Source organism: Cheilinus undulatus, linkage group 23 (assembly GCF_018320785.1).
Source record: "Cheilinus undulatus linkage group 23, ASM1832078v1, whole genome shotgun sequence".
NCBI lineage: Eukaryota > Metazoa > Chordata > Actinopteri > Labriformes > Labridae > Cheilinus > Cheilinus undulatus.
The window spans coordinates 3896776-3916927 of NC_054887.1; the positions used below are offsets into that span (position 1 = coordinate 3896776).

The following is a 20152-nucleotide window of genomic DNA, read 5'->3' on the forward strand; positions in this document are numbered from 1 at the left end:
TTTTGTGGTACATAATGACATACTGGATGACAGAGGAACATAAGGCAACACAACAGGTAGTACAACACAGCAGCAACTGTCATACAGAACAATGCAGAGCAACCTTAAAGTCGAAGTTAAAAAATAAACTTGATGATATGACAAGGGCTTAAAACGAGTAAAACTGTCTTAAAAAGGCCTTGAAAGTAATAAATTTACTGTCAGATTTTCTGTATCCTGCTGTAGTCAAAGCAGATCTCTACAAAGTAATGTCAGTCGAGTCAATTTTACTCCATTCTTCTTTGCCAAACTGCTCAAGCTTTGTCAGGTTGCATGGGATCGGGCGTGAGAACAGTCTTTTTTAAGTCCAGCCACAAATTCTCTTCTGGGTCGAGGTCTGGGCTTTGAACATTCACCTTGTTTTCTGTGCAGCTTTCTCTGTCTGCTTCAGCTCATTGTCTTGGTGGAAAAATAAATCTCCTCCCAAGCTGTAGTTTCCTATATTTTGCTGCATTCATTTCACCCTCTACCTTCACAAGCCTTCCAGGGCCGGCTGCTGAGAAGCATCCCTACAGCATGATGCTGCCACCACTGTCCTTCACAGTGGTGGCAGTGTTTGTGGTGATGTGCTGTGTTTGGCGTCTCGTCTGATAGCCAAAAGCTCCATTTTGGTCTCATCAGATCAAAGAACTTTCTTCCTCTTGACGGTGGAGTCTCCCGCATGCCTTTTGGTGAACTCTAGTCCAGATTTAATCTGAGTTTTCTTCAACAGAGTCTCTCCCACTTTAGCTGCTGAAGCATGAAACTACTTCAGAGTAGTCATAGGTGTCTTGGTGGTAGGCCTGGGCGATATGGCCTAAAAATCATGTCATGGTATTTTTCTTGCCTTTGACAGTAATGGTATTATATCACGGTATTAGAAAAATTAAAAAGAGATAATGCTTTTTAATCCAAATTCAAGTGTTATTAACCCCCTTCTCCCCTAAAAAAGCCTTTGATGGCATACTCAATTTATCTCAAAGTATAAGAACACAGGAAACATGTTTTATTTTTTTTAAGACTCTCTAGGTTTACTTCTGTCAAACTGCACTCCAAGTTTCGCATTTCATCTCTAACCTGATGAGGTGTGTTAAGCTTCTAATGACTTGAACACGTTTCCTAGTGAAGGCATTCACAATAAAAGCCTTTCAGAAAAATAACAGCCGCAGACTTTTATTTTGAAGAGCTTGACGGAAGTATTGTGTTTAGCATTGAGCTAGCTTAGCTTTGGTAGCCATACTGGAGAATACGGCTAGTTCACTGCAGTGTTAAAGCCCCAGGCAGGCTGACAGAGACGACACACTGAGTTTGTTGCGATACAGCCGTCAGACTTTGAGAGGAAAACACGTGTTTTTGCCTGCTAACTGTGCCTAGAGTCCTTGACATTCAGCTAGTTACCTGGCTACATGTAATGCTAGAGCTAAACGTGCTATTGACTAGACTCAGCCTGAGCTGTGTGGTAGAGTGACTTGACCTTACAGCCATAAGTGTCTTTATTCCAGTGGTTCTCAACCTTGGGGTCGGGACCCCCTTGGGGGTCGCGAGACACTGAGAGGGGGTCTCCAGATGCCTTAAAAAACCAAGAATATTTTTTAAATACACTGTTGCCACTTTACACCAATTTTACCAAACATTAACCCTTTTTTGTTACTTTTTAACACCAATTTTGCCCATTTTAGCATGTTTTTGCTACTTAAAACCCATTTTAGTCCATTTTAACCCTTTCCATCACTTTTCTCTGCCTGTTTTTGCCTCTTCTAAACCAATTCTTGCCACTGTTTGCCTGTTGTTGCTTCTGTTGAACTATTATTGCCTCTATCAACCATTTTTACACCCCCTTTTGCCCATTTAACCCTTTACCTACTGAGGGAGCACCGGTGATCTGTTCTATATTTCTAGAGTTTTATTACCATAACTCTGTCAAAGTTTGTCCCATTTGAAAAATTCCAACGGTGTTGGAAAGCTGAGAATTGTGGGCACGCGCACATATATGGTTCATTATGGTACTCACAACTATATAGTGAGGGCATTCATAACAATACACCAGAAGTTTGGAGACACAACTACACAGATTCTCAGCACCATAACTCCTTGAAAGTTTGCTCAATTTAAAAAATTTCAATGCTGACAGAGAGCTGAGAATCGGTGCTTTCTGGCAATATATAATGCGCGGTGTATATATTACAGTAATGTCGAACAGCACCGCGAAAAGATCAGCTTTGCAGAAGACCAGCTAGAAAGGAGAGTGAAGTAAGAGAGTAAAAGGAGAGTGAGCGAGAGTAGTATTTTGTTTTCTAAAAACAGCGTTAGATAGTGGCATTTGTGCAAGTCTGTGTTTTATTACACACATTTATAATGTCAGAGAGACCATCAAGAACGGTAAAACAGCCGCTACAGTTCATAGAGGAGGACAGCGATTTGAAGGATGCATCTTCTGAACTGAAGTTTAGTATAGTTCTCTTTTGCACACCCAGAGTCCTAGACTCAAAAAATGACTGGTGATTGTTCTAAACATGTAGAGATTCACATTTCAAATGTCCAATCAAAACTTCATGAGCAATAACAACATTTCTTCTCATAAAAGCCGTGAAAAACAAATCTGTTTTTGTGTTTTTCTTCTTTTAAACTGCTGACAATTCCATATAATGTGCAATAATCATCAACCAGATGTTGAAAAGTCAAGTTCAAGTACTCCTGGGAAAAGGGACCAAAGCTCTCAGACTTAGGGCATTTCCTGACTATTTTACAGCCAAAATAACAAAATATGTCCAAATCGCCATTTTTAGCCTCATGAGATAAAGGGTTAACCACAGTTAATCCATTTTTGTCAGTTTATATCAATTTTTCATCCTATTCCATCTAATTTCCACCAATTGTTTGCACCTTAAAGCTATTCCAGTCACTTTTTAATCCGCTTTTGCCACTTTCTGTGCCTGTTTTTGCCACTTTCACTTATTTTTGGTCATTTTTTGCCACTTTTATCTAATTTTTGTCACTTTTAACCCATTAATGTTCTTTAAAAATCCAATTTTAGCAACTTTTCTAACTTTTTTGCCATAATTAACCAATTCTTGCCATTTTTAAGCCACTTTATATATGTTTTTAACAAAAGTTATTTTCATTTAAAGAAGGCAAAATGACTAAAGACAGATATTTGTTTCTTTAATAAGAGTGGTTATTATTCAGGTCAAATATAAGATATAGTTTTCACAGCTGAACTTCACAATGGACCATGGTTTTGCTGACCTCCATGGGCCCCCAGTTTGACTGGGCCCCAGAAACCTCCCTCTGGATCCCTCCTTATGGACAGCCTTGTCTGCACAGGACTGTTCTTAAATGTTCCTGGCTGTTCAACCACCTTCAGGTACAGTTGGGGTCCCCAGTCTCTGACACGTTTATTCTGGGGGTCGAGGGCTGAACAGGTTGAGGACCCCTGCTTTATTCTACAATCACTGCACTCAGATGATCCCTATTTCCTTCTAATTTTTTAATTTAACGTCATAGATTATAAAAGTATTCATTTTTTTTTGGGTCTTTTATACTGCAGTCTTTCCAACATGGTAACCCTACAGATATTTAAAACCATCACCAAAGCTCTCTATCACACTGAAACATGATAAGACATGACTTTAAGCAGATTTGTGCTCATATGTTTCACTGTAGAAAAATATCTGAGGAGCAGCAGCTCAGAAACAGTTTTACCAGCAGTAAGTGGAATCAGTTGATCTGAATTTTCCTCCCTCTATTTCCTTTCATCACATCTTCTATTCATAGATGACTCTCTGGCCTCAGTAATGTGTGTGGTTAGCATTTTAAAATAGAATCTTGAATATCTAACAGGAAACAGGAGCTGTCAGCTTATTCCTAGTAAAGGTTGCTGCAGTAATCTGGAATGGTGACTTATTAATAAGGGTGAGACGCCGCAGTTTATAAGGTTGAATTGAATTGTTCATGTTGTTTTTTTCCTCTTCTTTCCATTAGGTTTATCATGGAATAAAACTACTCTAATGTTAAATATCTCTGCAGAATTGGCTATAAAATGTTTCTGTGTATGAGCTATAAACTATAGCACCATGACTATGAAGAATGGGGTTAAAATAACACTTTAATACAGGTTCTTGTTCTTGTCGCTGTCTTGATCTTGAAGACTCAGACTGCTGATTCTCAGAGCAGACGTGGAGCATCTCTGTGGGACTGGTGTGGTTAATGAGTTCAGTCCATGTCAGCATTTAATCTGTAATTAAAGCCTCCTGAGTTGTCATTACAGCAGCCTTTTTGGCCCTCTTTTTCTCTCTCTCTCTGGAATAAAGGTTAATCCGAGACAATCCAGAGGAGTTCAGTCAGTCGTTTTTTTGAGACCCAAGGTTAGGGATGTGAAACCTGAACTGGTCTATAGCTTGAACGGTTAAACACTGGAATGCAATAGCTTTAGCCAGTATACATCTTTAGCTTTGAATGAAAATAAAGAGAGAGAGAGACAGGGTCAGTCTCCAATGTATTATAATAATGATGATAATAATAACTTTATTTGAATGGCAATTTTAAAAACAAGGGTTTACAAAGTGCTTTGATTATATAATAGAGAATATAATATTATCAGCAAGGCATTAACATAGTTGTAGCAGGTGCTGCACCATTAATCTAAACGCAGGCACAAAGATGTCAGGCTTACATAATCACATAAAAGGCTGCAAATATTTTTGTACTTAAAAGGTTTAAAGAACTGCAGAAAGGCCTTGAAGTTTACAACAGTTCCACTTCTGCTCCTTGTTGAAGAAACTTAGCTTCAAAAGAGGACAAGCTTACATTTTTTGGTTGTAATTTTGAAAGTAACACCCAAAGGCATTTTGATTCGGTGAGTTGCCCTCTGCAGGATTCTGGAGCGTTCACTTTCACTCATCCAGCTGTTGTCTGCCCTTTATTCTGGTCCAGAGAGTGCTGTGGAGTGTGGTGGCTCCACCTCTGACTTCTTCCCAGTTCATTCTAGATTGAGGCAGGGGTGCGTCTTAGCCCCTATGCTCTTCACTACCTGTATGGACTGGATCATGGGGTGGGTAACAGGGGCAGCGACTTTGATGATGATGTGATCCTTGCAGAGGAGGGTTCTGATCTTGCTGAGTAAGGAGGCTGAAACGTTGGGATTGCACGTCTACTGGGCCAAAACAAAGATCCAGGACTTTGGGGGCACCTTGGATGCTGCCATCGAATCTGTGTCTGTGAATGGTGAAATCATGGAGGTTGTAGAGCAGTTACCTACCTTGGCAGCGTTTTGGATCAATCTGCTGGCTGTGAGGCTGAGCTCAACCGCAGACTTGGACTCGTGCATGGGACGATAGTGCGGCGTTCTCAGTATCTGAGCATGCAGACAAAAGTCAGAATCTATGGGCTTTGGTCCAGGCTTTGTATACTCTTGTGAGGCTTGGATGTTGACTGATGGCCAGAGGCACCAACTGGACTCCTTTGTGACTTCTTCTCTTCAGCATCTTTGGATATTGTTGGCACTGTGAGTCTAATGCAGACGTGCTCAGGAGGACAAAGATGGGAACAGTCAGTTGCCTGATACGGGGACAGCTAGTGCACTTCCCTTTGCTTGATCCACCTCACTAACTGGTCCCAGCCCACTGGGTTTACTGGAGGAAACCTGGAGGGATGGGGCAGACCAAGTTTGACATGGCAAAGTGCCAAACCCGCATACACTCCCATACCTGACCTAACCTGATTACTGTAGAAACTTTTAGTTTTTGATGCTACTTAATGCTTGCATGTTTTGAGTTGTGAAATACATATGTCTAAACTTTTACTGTTGGCATTTCCCCTGATAACCAAGAAAGTAAACTTATGATAACATTTATTTTTTGTATTGTAATTAGGGTCACGAAACATAATATTGTCTAATTTCACATTATTCCCAAAATTTGTACCCCTTATTCAAAAATAACAACACTGAAGGACGTACTCAGCCGATACTTATTTGCTGTTACTAACTATTGGCTACTTGCTCTCATGCTACCTTATTTAAAGGGAAGATATTATCCAAAATACTAGGGATGCACCGAAATGAAAATTCTTGGTCCAAACCGAAAACTGAAAATGAGGAAACCAAGGCCGAAAACCGAAACACCGAAATAAATTATTCTGCCAATTATTAGTACCATTGCATTTATGGCTGTGACTGTGTACTAACCTCGCTAAAACCAACTGCAATAACATACATTAACATTAATGCTTCAAAGAATAAATCAATTACAAAATTATGTCAATATTTATGAAGCACTGACATTCCAACAATGTGTAGCTTGATAGCTGCTACGCCACGTGTTTTGTTGCTCTGATAGGCCCGTAGAAATGTGACAGGACGTTCATCCAATCACACTCAGAGTTTTTTCAAAGCCTCTGGCTTTTCTCAAACGTTTCCTATTGAAGCTTTCCCATCCATCTGGCGTGTCAGATTACTATCATTGATAATTTTTTACATAGAATGAATGAAAAGTCAGTCCCTCCTCTTACAAACTTGGCTGGTACAGTGAATGAAACAGTGAAAGTTAATGGTGCTGACCTCCTGGCTGTGCGTAAAAGTGCCGCGCTACACATGGATTGAAGGACGGAGAGGGAGAACCCTTTTATTTTCCACTTCAATAAATATCACTGTTTATCAGAGGATAGAGAAAACACACCACAGACGTTCGCAGCACGAATGTGATTTTAGAATTTAATATACTCACAAAATCATGTTGCTCCTGATGTGAAAAGGAAGGCCCTATTTTTCTTAGATAGCCGGCATTTATTCTAAAATCTCGCATACCCCCTGGAGTGGCTTCACATACGTGTGGCCCTGTTTGAGAACCACTGATCCAAGCGTGCTGGCTGAGGTTTTTGCTTGCGTCATCACAACATCGTGTTTTGGTCTTGTGGTAAAAGTCTTTTGGCCGAAAACCGAAAATGCACTTTTGGGACATTTTCGGCCAAAAATTTTCACTGGCTAAATTTTCGGTTGCATCCCTACAAATTCACTTTTTAAGGCTTTTCTAACAAAAAATATGTGCCCCTGGCCTGTCCACAATCCCCTTAAATACCAGAAAAATCCATTCCCTACCCTCCTCTCTTTCTCCACCTTTCAGTAAATGTGTGCTAAAACAAGCCGTTCTCAGATTTCCCCCTCATGATGTCATGTGGGGAGTAAACCCTGCCCCCAGGTTTGGTTGGCCCTCCCTGCTTGGAAGAAACTTCCGCCCTCCTCTCCTAATCTTACCCTCAGCTGCCAGCTGAGAGGAAGATCATGGGCGGAGTCAGACAGCTCATTAACATTTAAAGGCACAGACACAGAAACAGCTTGTTACCAGCAGGGCTGAAACAGAGGGGTTCTTAGACAAGCAAAAATCCAATACTGGAGTATTTTTTCAGAAACTAACTTCACAGGCATGTTTTGAAGACCTCTGAGAACAATATAAACTTGTCTTTAAGGGGTAAAATACGTGACCTTTAAACTGTTCTCACCTAGCTACACTCTCTGCAAGGTTCTTACAACTGTCCTCCACCCCAGCTCCTCCTTTATTCTACTTCTGACTTAATCAGCGTCATTCTGTTGTCATTGATGCCTGATCTGCTCTGTGTTATGCCGATCCTCAGCATTGGAAGAGCAGCCACTTCTCCAAATATAAATGAGCATAAGTGCTAATTAATATCTGCCAATTAAGAAATATTTATAGCTACAAATCATGAGTGTTTTTTGACTGAATGAAAGTATTGGAGGGGCTTTGTAAAGTCTGGGCTTTAATCTGATAGAGATGCTAGCATGAACTTTAACAGGCTGTTCATGCTGCAAAACACTCCGATGTGGCTGAATTAAAACAAATCTGCAATCAAGAATGGGCCAAAATTCTCAAAACTCATTGCCAGTTATCACGAATGCTTGCTGGCAGTTTTTGATGCCAGGGGTGGACAAAAACAGTTTTTAGGTTTAGAGAGCATGACTTTTTCACACACAGTGTCGTGAAAAGTATTTGCCCCCTGTCTGATTCCTTTTTATCACACTTAAATATTTCGGATCATCAAACCAATTTTGATATCTCACAAAGACAACCCAAGTAAATACAAAATGCAGTTTCTAAATGATAATTTTATTTATTAAGGGAAAAGCCAAACCTATTTGGCCCTGTGTGGAAAAGTAATTGCCCTCTGAAAATAATAACTGGTTGTTCCACCCTTGGCAGCAAGAACTGAAATCAAGTATTTGTGATAACTGGTGATGAGTCTTTCTCATCGCACCACAGTTCTTGGAAAGCTGAGTTCAGTTTCACTGGCCACACCCAGGCCTGATTACCTCCCGATTTGTTGAATGAAGAAATTCCTTAAATAGAAGCTGTCAGACAAAGTGAAGTAGGCTACAAGATCTCAGAAAGAAACGCATCGTGCCACCATCCAAAGAAATTCAAGAACAGATGAGAAACAAAGTGATTGGTCGGCCAACCAAAATGACTCCAAGAGTGCAACGACGACTCATCCAGGAGGTCACAGAGGAACCCAGAACCACATCCAAAGACCTGCAGGCCTCACTGGCCTCAGTTAAGGTCAGAGGTCATGACTCAACCATCAGAAAGACACTAAGCAACAGTGGCATCATGGGAGAGTTCCAAGGCCAAAACCACTGCTGACAATAAAGAACACAAAGGCTCATCTCACATTTGACTAAAAACATCCTGATGATCCCCAAGACTTCTGGAGAAATATTCTGTGGACTGACCAGACAGCAGTAGAACTTTCTGGAAGGTGTGCGGCCCGTTACATCTGGAGTAAAAATAACAGCATTTGAGAAAAAGAACATCATGCCAACAGTCAAACATGGTGGTGGCAGTGTGATGGTCTGGAGCTGCTTTGCTGCCTCAGGAGCTGGACCACTTGCTGTGACTGATGGAACCATGAATTCTGCTGTCTACCAGAACATCCTGAAGACCATCGTCCAGCCATCAGTTTATGACCTCAAGCTCAAGCGCTCTTGGGTTCTGCAGCAGGACAATGACCCCAAACAAACCAGCAAGTCCACCTCTGAATGACTCAAAATAGACAAAATGAAGGTTTTGGAGTGGCCAAGTCAAAGTCTGGACTTAAATTTAGATTTTAAACAGTAGAATGAGGCATTGCTCCAGCCCCCCTCATTATTAAAGAATATGTAACTATGCTCATCAAAACTCACACCATGGACAGCGTGTTGAAAACAGCTGGTTGCCAGTGTAATATTGTAAGGTGTCAAGTGAGCTTAAGATTTAAAACTACATTAGTTATGCATCATCTAACATGCATGCTGAGTATAAAAGCCATCATGTCCAGAGGGCTGGGTCTGCACTGTCACAACACGGCTCTGCTTTCAAAGCAAACATGTAACCGCCACGACATCATAACAATAGCACTGCCCTGTGAGTGATTACAGCCATAAAACACGGTGATTCATCGACCACTGAAAGCTTGTTGATGTTGGAAAAGAACAGTAATGAGATGACCTGGGTGTGTGCATCTGTGGGACTGACTTCCCAAAAGGGTGTGTGTTAAAAATGTTTCTCTGAAGGCTTGCACCCTATTAAGCAAAAACAATCCCCATTCTTCATGCCTGCAATACTTTTAATAGGTTAAATCAATAGTGGAATCATTCTGTGCTACTTCCTGGTAGGTGCAGCTGGTGCTTTTGTGAATGTGGTTCAAAGAACTCTTGCATCTCATTTGTCCTCATTTCAACAGAAAATGGTTTCGTGTTATTTTATTTCCTTGCCAATCAAGTCTGTGTTTTATTCGCCACAATGAGCTTGTCTCCCATTAGGAACAAAACCTAATTTTCCCCTCCATTGTCAGACATCTAATGCCCTCTTTGTTGCTCTACCCCTGGCAGCAGATTCTGGGCCAGACACTGGCCTGAAGGATGTGATGATTGTTTGGTGAAGCACAATGGTTCATAGCTTTGCCTCTGTTAAAAACTGGGAGCATCAAAAGAACAATTAATGCAGAAAAGCTCGGAGTTGAATGCAAAAACAGACTTTCAAAATGCACGAATGTGGACGTTTTTCTCAAGGCGTTAGTCAGGAATACACCACATGAATACGAAAGATAAAGAACACAACAGCAAAGTAGAAGATGGTTAATATTAAAGAGAAAAAAAATGTTTTAGACAGTCAGTAATAAACCTAAAGGGCTTTCAGGCACATTATTCAAATGAAACGTGCAATAAAAGTAAATAAAAGATACAGTCTGAGTTCAAGTATTTGCCTCCTTCCTGATTTCTTAGTTTTTGCATTTTTGTCACACTTAGATATTTCAGATCTCTAAAAAAAATTATATTATTTGACAAACAGGATGTGCATTTGTGATTATACTGGACATTATTGTGATTGCAATATGTGATATAAATGGTGTCATAACTCTAATTGCTAATTCATAATCTGATGTTTTTGCAGCACTGCTTTCAAAATAAGTTCATATTTTTCAACACAAAGTTTTTCCTCTTTTAGAAAAACTATGATAATTCCACAAACTGTCATTTTTGTATATTCAAAGGCCTTTCTGCAGACATTTATGTAAATCTAACAAGTTCTACTAGTACAAAAATAATTGCAGCCTTTTATGTGATTATGTTATTGCACAGTCGTGAATGCAATCTGATTGTGCAGAACTAAAACTGGACTTTTGTTTTCATCAACTAGAACTAGTCTAAATTTATTAAGGGTAGAAATGAATTAGCACGTCATAGAAACAACGCTGAATGTCAGTGTTTTAAAAATAGAAGCTCCTGTTTGAGTGCCAGTTTTCTGTATTCTTTATGTTATTATTTAATCCACATTTAAAAGCCAAACTGGTCAAAAAAAGAGCCTTTTGATAGCAGAACAACCCTACTGCCCTACTGAGCTGCACCAAATGTCCTACATCTCTAAAAGTCCGCGTAAAGTGATTTTAAAAAATAGCCTATACTTTTGACGTTCGTTGTATGACAGGCAACTCTGTTATGAACCACCAGGTCAAATTTCAGTCAAGAAAAACATCTCTAAGTTTATAAAATTAAGCTTCAAAGTCATGAGAAATGAGGCACCAAATTTGTGGGCGTGTCGTTGAAGCCCCGCCCACTCCTGAGAAATACAATCCTTCCAAAATTTAAAAAAATTCTAATGATCAGAGCTCAGCTGCCTGGCTCTGAGCCAGGGCAGAGAGACAGGAGTTGGGGATTAAATTTACTGTTTTCTGGCACAAATCTCGGCCACCCTGGCTGATAGATTCGAGAAATTTACCTCACAATGAACAGACACACAGCATTTAACTAGCTGTTAACTTTAAATGAAGGCAGTGACATCAGCTAACAACAGACTGTACTGAGATGAACTGCTCTGTGATTTTCTTTTTTTATTCTTTTAGATTTGTCCTGTTCCAAAAAAATAAACAGAACAAAACAAAAAAAAAGCCAGGAAAGAGGTGAACAACTTTCTAATGGTCCAAATAAAAAAAAAAAAAAACAGTCACAAGTAGGGCTCAGACCGTACATGAGTGATGGGTGGCACATGCTTTAGACAGAGGCTTTTTTAATTCCAGCTTGCTGCCGTTTCGAACATGGCTATTTGGTAGAGTTTCTCTATGCAGGAGTCTCTGCTTGCCCCCCAAGGGGAGTTCTCTGCTGCTGCATGACGTCATCTGCAAAGCACCTATAGGCTGTTGAGGCTTATACTCATGTATATCTGCTGAACTGAGGTGATGAGTAACCACATTAGGTGAGAAATTAATCAGCAAAGAGGAATGAGCTAGTCTCTAACTTTAGCCTCACTCTACTCTGTGCTCCAGCCTCACTTCATAACACATGAGTATTTTCTGCACTTTAGAGTAGTCGCTTAAATGTCAGGCATTTAACCAAATAGGGAGAAAGCTGCCTGGGAACATTCTTAGTTGTTTGAGTTTGATATTTATGATGTTTTTTTTTTTTTAGCTCAGAACTATTACCATATACTCTGTCTCCATGTTTGTAGTTTACATCCCACACATCAGGTAGCTGTAAACTGTCTGAGCTCTCCCAGAGCTCTCCTTTAATAACGTGTCTAACTGAATGTTATTAGTGTTGACTAGCACAAGTGATGTTGTTTAACTAGTAACTCCCCCCATGATGTCATGTGGGGAGTTAGCTCCGCCCCCAAGGTTCGGTTGGCCCTCCCTGCTTGGAAGAAAGTTCCGCCCTCCTCCCCTCATCCTCCGCTCAACTGCCAGCTGAGAGGAAGATCAGGAGAGCCACATCCATTTCCTGAGAAGGGCGGAGTCAGACAGCTCACTAACATTTAAAGCCACAGACAGAGAGAATGTTCAGAAAGATTTATAGACATGTAGAAACCCACTATTGGAGTTTTTTTCAGCAACAGACTTCCCAGGCATGACCTCTGAGACCGATATAAACTTGTCTTAAAGGGGTAAAATATGTCCCCTTTAAGTATGTACTACAGGGTTAATGTATTGTTTCTGTATTGGATTTTTCAGAATCCTCCAACACCTTTCTCCTTCTCTTCAAACTCAGAGAGTATTCATGCAGGTGTAATGGATGGCTCTTCATCGCCCTCTTTATCTTCTTTTATATGCCCCACAAATTCAATGCAAAAACATAAATGTGAATTGTACTGTAAATTGATCTATGTATCATGCTATTTATAGAAGCAACACTGATTTTTCCTAAGAGGCGCTGTCTTTCCCTTTCCATCCAAGATTATCAAACATATGAGGCAAACAACCCGACCATGAAGCTGCCTCAGAAAACATCCACAGTCTGTGTCTATAAATAGACATGCCAATTTCTCTTTCACAACAGCCTCCAGAGATGTCTGTCAGTCTCATCGGATTCATCTCTGTGCCCTCATGTTTTTCAGCCTTTATTTCCAGCTCCATGGCTGTTATTTAGCAGGTTCAGCGACCCTTATGGGGGGGGTAAGCCAAGACTAGACATGCATTTCCTGACTTGAAGACGTTTCTAGCTAGGACACAGCAGATGCACTACTAACCACTTCAGGCCAGCTCGTCGCCGCAGTGATCAGGTTTTATTATAGGAATTGGCATTTGAAGTGATTTCACCATTTAAATCTTGTCTTTACCTCATGATCAGGCACACATGAATTATATGTTTGTGTTGCTGTAGGAATAATGTCAGACATGGACCACAGTGGTCCTCTATGTTTCCTCCTGTGTCCTTTCATCAGTGCTGCATGCCTGCATCTTTAAAGGCCAGCTCTGAATGAAAAGACAAGTCAGACTCTGTGGAGAGAGCTGTTCCAGTCTGCAGCCACTGTGCTGTCAATTGCAAATCAGCCCTAATTTCTGCAGCACTTTCTTCTCTCGGCTGTTACTGCTCATGTGCAGGCGTGTGAGTAGGAAACGAGTACTCAAGCATTTAAGTGATTATTCCAATCACTGGTCACTATTCTAGGTCAAACCTTAAATCAAAAAGAGAGGTCAACTCATCAGTGTTTTACATCATGACGTTTAAACGTATGAAAGCTTTTATTCCACTGATAAGCTGAAGATAATGGCAGCTTGGTACAAAGCAGGCCCGCCCCTGAAAAACCTGGAGAACCAGTTTTGATGTATTGATTGTATTAATGTATGTGCGTTGGATCAGTAGCAGTAGCATGTCTCATTTTGGAGCTGAAAAGTGTACCATGCAACTATTTGGCTCTTATGTTGGAATTATTTACTTGTGGTACTTTTTAACCACTTTTCCCATCCATTATTGCCACATCTTTTTGCAACTTTTAACTAGGCCTGAACGATTTGGGAAAATAATCTAATTGCATTTTTTTATTAAGAAAAACATTTAAAAAATAAAGAAACTAGGGTTTTTTTGTAAACTATTCCAAAAAATGTTCCTTGAATGATTGCATGACATGTAAACCGTATAATCTCTGCTGCAACAAAGATTTTAAACTGGTTTTATGGCAAACATTTCAGGTTGGAGAAGTATCACACCTTCTGCAATTTGAAAATTTGATAAAGCAGACCATATATGGATTTGATCTAATTTTCAACTAATTTCCTGGCCCTACTTTTAACCCATTTTTGCCCATATTTGCAGTTTTTTTTAACCTTTTTTTCCATTTCTGCAACAAATCTTTGCAACGTTCTGCCTACTTTAGCCACCTTTTGCCATTTTTTGCTTGTTTTCCCACTCTTTGTATGTTTTTACTATTTTTTCTTAAATTTTTTTTTTAATTTTTTTGCCACTTTATCCCATTTTGCTATTTTTTCACAATTTCTGTCATTTTTAATCATGTTTCCCTTTTGTTTGCCCATAACTGCCAAATCTTTCTGCATCTTTTTGCCTGTCTCTACTGTTTCGCCACTTTTAGTCAATTTTTTGCTGCATTCAACCCATTTTTGCTGATTTTACATCCCTTATTGCAATGTTCTTGTCTTACTTTTTTTGCCACTTCTTTTTTCCACCTCACCCCATTTTTGCCCTTTTTCCCATTCATGCTATTTTTTTTACTATATTAGCTAGGGCTGGGCAATTAATCGAAAATTAGATTTAATCACAATATGACCTGCTGCAATTTTCAAATCGCAGAAGGTGCAATATTTCCATAACCTGAAATTTATGTCAAAAAATACAATTTTGATAGGGATGGACGATATTAGATTTTTGCTGATATCCGATATGCCGAAAGATTCATTTTAGCCGATACCGATATCGTTACCAATATTTAAATATGTTCTTCAGACAAGAAATTTCAGTCTTTTTGGACACTTTCAGGTTTAAGGATGACCAAGAAAACATTTTAGTCCTTAAAAAACACATTAAAGTATAAAGAATGAAGATAAATAAAGAAAAAGACCTCACCTGACATAGGTCTGTTGGTTCAGCCTAAAACTCCACTAATTTATTAGTATATATGGACAAAATTTACAGTCGATATATGCTGAAATACACGGGCAAAATATTGGATGTAAATATCGGCAGAAATTTTGATATCTGCAGATATCGATATCAGACCGATAATATTGTGCATCCCTACATTTTAAAACTTTGTTTTGCAGCAGACATGTTATGCATTACATACCAGGCAATTATTCAATTGCGATTTTTTTTTTTACAAAAAGCCTACTTTCTTCATTTTTGTAATTTTTTTCTTAAGAATTACATAAAAAAATCACCCCATTTAAGACTATTTGTAACCAATTTCCAGTATGAGTCAAAATCATCATAATTAGATTTTTTTTTCCAAACTGATCAGCCCTATTTTAATGTGATATTGTGCTGGTTATAATATAGAGTTATTAATTGCTTTTGGATAATAGAAAACACATAAAATCAGGAACTTGAGACATATTCACATATCAAATCACAGTTACAATATTGGGGGGGGGGAAACTCAATTAGATTATTTTTCCAAATCGTGTAGCCCTACTATTAACTCATTCTTGACACTTTTCACTCATTTTTTGTCTTTTTTCACAATTATTCACTATATTTTCTGAAGTTTTCTCAGTTTCGTCCATTTTATTTTCTGGAACATTTGTGCACATCATGGCCTAACTATAAAGTCTGACATTGCTTTTCTAATAGTTCTGTGTGACCGTCCACATTGTAAATATTATTAATAAAAAGCTAATTCTGTTTAATAAAAGGGGTTTATACTTTGAAAAGGGGTTATGTTGATCTACAGCATAAATACATGAATTTCATGTGTTGTTGCTTTGATAAAAGTGGTTATCATTCAGGTTTAAAATGAAATACAATTTTGCTGACATACATGGGCCCCCAGTTTGGCTGGGTCCCAGAAAGGTCTCCCCTTTATCCCCCCTTATGGGCGGCCTTGTCTGCACACGACTATTCTTGATTATGCATGGCTGTGTTCACCTTCAGGTACAGTGGGGGTCCCCAGTCCCTTTTACCCCTTTTTTATGGGGTCTCAGGCTGAAAAGGTTGAGGACCACTGGTTTAGAAAACGATTTTACCGATCACTTATATCGGTGTTTTTCCACCCCTTCTTTTGGTGTAACATCGTCTGTCGGAGATTTGTTCATCTTCTCAGGTAACAAAAGCCTAATTGCGTATTAACGTTAACAATTGGCCCCTAATGACAAAGATAAGCATCTCAAAATTCAATTTACATAAGAATTTCAGTGTCAGAGTGGTGGATAACAGCCTTAATACCAGTGTTCAGGAATGACAGAATACAATAGTCAAGTCAGCAGTCGTCCCCATGATTGTGGTTGTGTGTTCTGACCCAGAGTGAGAGAGAAAGCTTGGGCAACCTTTGCACGTTGTACTTTTTCCGCAGTATTCTAATATTTTGAGAGAGTGGATTTTTTATTTTTGTGAGCTGTAATCACCATGAACAAAGGAACACGTTGTACACAGACCATTGCAGCTATAAAAATCAAGAAATTCTCCGTCTTTGAAAGCTAATAGAAATGTTTGAGGTAATGTATGCCATGTTTATTGTCCATCCTTAATCACTACTCGGTTTCTTCTCTCTCTGTGGTCTACCTTTTTAAAAGAGGTACAAAGCTGGATATGTAACACACACACACATGTACACACTGCTTCAGGCACACATATCCAGTCACACATCAACAAACACTTCTAATTCAGCCAGCAGCGACTGTCCTGTTGCATCAGCAGAGCAGGACTGCAAACAAGCGCTCCTGTTTGATCTTCATTAGGAACACAAACTACGTACAAAGTGAACACAGTGTGCAGATACAAACCTCAGGCTGTGGCTCGGACTAATTGTTGCGATCCTGCAGTGAGCCATAATAACCATGAAAGACTTCCAAACTGTTTCATCCCACAAAAAAAGCGTCTGATGTTGGCTGTTTTTCAACTAGACCACAGCTGTCAGGCTAAAAATTACAGCAAGTGATGCATCTGTTGCTTGTAGCAACATTTTAACCAGAGAAAAACAAAGTCTGTGAGTGTATGAGCCAAATGTTTTTATATAACAGGACCTCTGAAAGGCTGAACAGACAAATATGAGTCAACCTGTGTGTCTTTCAGGGTGATTAACGCCGGTAAGAGTGCGCTGAATGAGGACCAGGCCTGCTGTGAGGTGGTAGTTGCAAGAAGGAGGCCCATGAGTTACTGCCCCCCCACGCCAAGCAAGACCCCCACAGCTAAGAGACGCAACTCCCTGCCTAATGGAGAAAGCCTTGCGCTGCGTATGGAGCACGGCATGCTGGGAGAGGTAAGAAAACACATGCATACTAATATACACTGCTTTAAATGTATGCAGGAAGGGTTGAAGGTGCATGATGCAGTCATACGTACAGTGGATATAAAAAGTCTACACACCCTTGTGTAAAAAATTAGACCAAGATAAATCAAATCAAAACTTTATCCACCATCAGTGTGACCTATAACCTGTACAACTGGATTGGAAAACAAACTGAAATCTTTTAAGGGGAAAAATTTGAAAAGTTGGTGCCAAAAGGAGTGTTTGTCCTAAAATATTCTTGTCTTTAGGATGCAGAAAACCTGTTGAAAGTGTCGAAGTGCTCTGTGTTAGCAGATGTATTAGAAAGATTTATCCACTAACTTGTTCTACGCACAGAGGTTCACAAATCTGCAGTTTAATATCAGTGTGTTTCCTGATATATTCAAGCACAGAGGGCCTCTGTTTCTTTACGTTTTCAAGCTCTCCTCCATGTGTGCATGATGTCTAATAAACCCAGAAAGGTATGCAAAAGCCAACGCAGCCCACATGCTCTCATGTTAAAAGGCCATCCATCCATTCATCCATCCATCCAACCATCCATCCATCCATCCATCCAACGAGCCATCTTCTTCATCTTCTTCTGCTTATCCGAGATCGGGTGGCGGGCAGCCTAAGCAGGGAAGCCCAAACTTCCCTCTCCCCGGCCACTTCATTCAGCTCTTCCTGGGGGATCCCAAGGTGTTCCCAAGCCAGCTGAGCGACATAGTCTCTCCAGCGTGTCCCGGGGCCTCGCCCGGAACACCTCACCAGGGAGGCATCCAGGAGGCATCCGGACCAGATGCCCGAGCCACCTCATCTGGCTCCTCTCAACGCAGAGGAGCAGCGGCTCTACTCCGAGTCTCTCCTGGATGGCTGAGCTTCTCACCCTATCTCTAAGGGAGAGCCCAGACACCCTATGGAGGAAACTCATTTCAGCTGCCTGTATCCGTGATCTCATTCTTTCGATCACAACCCACAGCTCGTGACCATAGGTGAGGGTAGGAACGTAGATCGACTGGTAAATCGAGAGCTTCGTCTTTTGACTCAGCTCTTTCTTCACCATGACAGACCGATGCAGAGACCGCATCACTGCAGATTCTGCACCCATCGGCCTGTCAATCTCCCGCTCCATTCTTCCCTCACTCGTGAACAAGACCCCAAGATACTTGAACTCCTCCACTTGGGGCAGGATCTCATTCCCAACCTGGAGAAGGCATTCCACCCTTTACCAACTGAGAACAGATTTATAATAATCCTTGGACATATCTGTGATGGTGCTGTCGCGTAGAATGGACGTACTGTTATCCTGCTGTAAAACTGCACACAACTGTAAAACACATTTGAGAATATAGTCTTGAATTCAAGCAGTAAAAAAAAATGTTTGCATTTAATGTTGAATTCGCTGAAGATTAATGCTGTCTTTCTGCTCCTTTCTATACTGACAGTGTTTTTCTTTAGTAGAGTTCTAAATTTTCTTTAGAATTTCACACAGTGTCCTGCAGGTGCTCTGTGTTTTCAGTGACACAATGAGAGGAGAGAAGTTAAAGGAACTGGTTAGAGTTCAGTCTAATAAACAATAAACCAAATCAGCAGTGTAAATACCAACACACAATCCAGCAGGCACACATAGTTCTTAATGGAACGAGAGACGACTCTGAATGAATTCTTCAATGTATAATCAAGCCTCTTTTGCATTCTGCACTTATGTATTTGTGCTGTCTAGATAGCAAACAGCTGATTGATTGTCCCCAAATTGCTTTGCACCGTGCATTTAAGACACTGTACTTTACCATCAAAACAGGACCCTTACTTTGCTGATTTGTCCTCTTTCGTTTTCATTTACTCCAGTTTTCTTTAGTAAATTTCATATATTCCCTAAAGATTATCCAAAGTATTTTTTTCTGCATGTATATGTAATATTGTGTAATAAGATCCTCTCCTTCTAATGTTATCTCTAGTACCTCTGGAGTAAGGCTGCAACAACAAGTAGATAAAATTGTTAAAGAAATCAATACTTACAATTGAATTTATTTCTGAATTTGCTGTGTTGCGTGATCATGGCGTCATTAGGCATGGCGTGGAGCTATCTACGTCACACACATACTAAACTTTCCTTTCGCTTCGTTTAGTTTGTATGATTGCTCTGTTCAGTTCTTGTGAATTTGAAGCTTTTCTCACTGAAAAAAAAAATCATAGGATTTCGTGATGTGCCCCAATATCTCTGCAACACCAAGCAGGAATTCTACGACATCTACTTTGTTGTTTAATTCGGGACACTCTCTGTTGGTAATCTTTCCTTACTTATCCCTTACATATGTGCTCCTTTTCTGCAGAGACTGAGTCAGTCGTTCTCTCTTATTGTAGTAAATTCCTCCTGTCAGTATGAGTCATCAAACCTTGCCTTAAAAACATATTGCACTCCATCAAACATGTAATATTGGTGATGCACATTAATTACATTACAATAACATTAACATTAATTCTGTGGAAAATACTGCTGCATGCAACTGCAAATGGCAACGACAAAACTTTGGAGACTTTTGTCTTAGAGCAGTGGGGTCCAAACTATGTCCAGTTTTCATTGGCCTGCAGCAAATTCTAGAAAAAAAATTAAATATGGCCAATATTTGAACATGAAGCTTATGCTTAACCAAATGTGACCGAAGCCAGATAAAGTTCCTGCAAGTCGGCATTCCGGTGGTTGAGAAAAATGGATACAAAGTCGTTTTCTTCAAAATGATCATTTTTCGTTTTTTCTCATTTTATGCAAGTCCAACATTTAAACTACTTATTCGATGAAAAAAGTAACACAAACGTGATATTTAAAAGCGCTAATTTTGTGTTTAAAAATGCCCTATTCTTGCAGTTGCTGCAAGGATATTGAGGGGAGGGGAAAGCGAAACTGCGGGGTGATAATTGGCCACTCAGTCTGCCATTGT

General features: G+C 39.9%; 1 protein-coding gene across 1 annotated transcript in view; it reads left to right on the forward strand.

The window, feature by feature from the left end:
* Window positions 1-20152, forward strand: part of LOC121505821 (protein phosphatase 1H-like) — a 65359-nt gene that overhangs the window by 4010 nt on the left and 41197 nt on the right. Inside the window, exon 2 of the mRNA XM_041781373.1 lies at window positions 17018-17204. Within this exon, the coding sequence (XP_041637307.1) occupies window positions 17018-17204 (187 nt within the window). The remainder of the gene's footprint in view (window positions 1-17017; window positions 17205-20152) is intronic.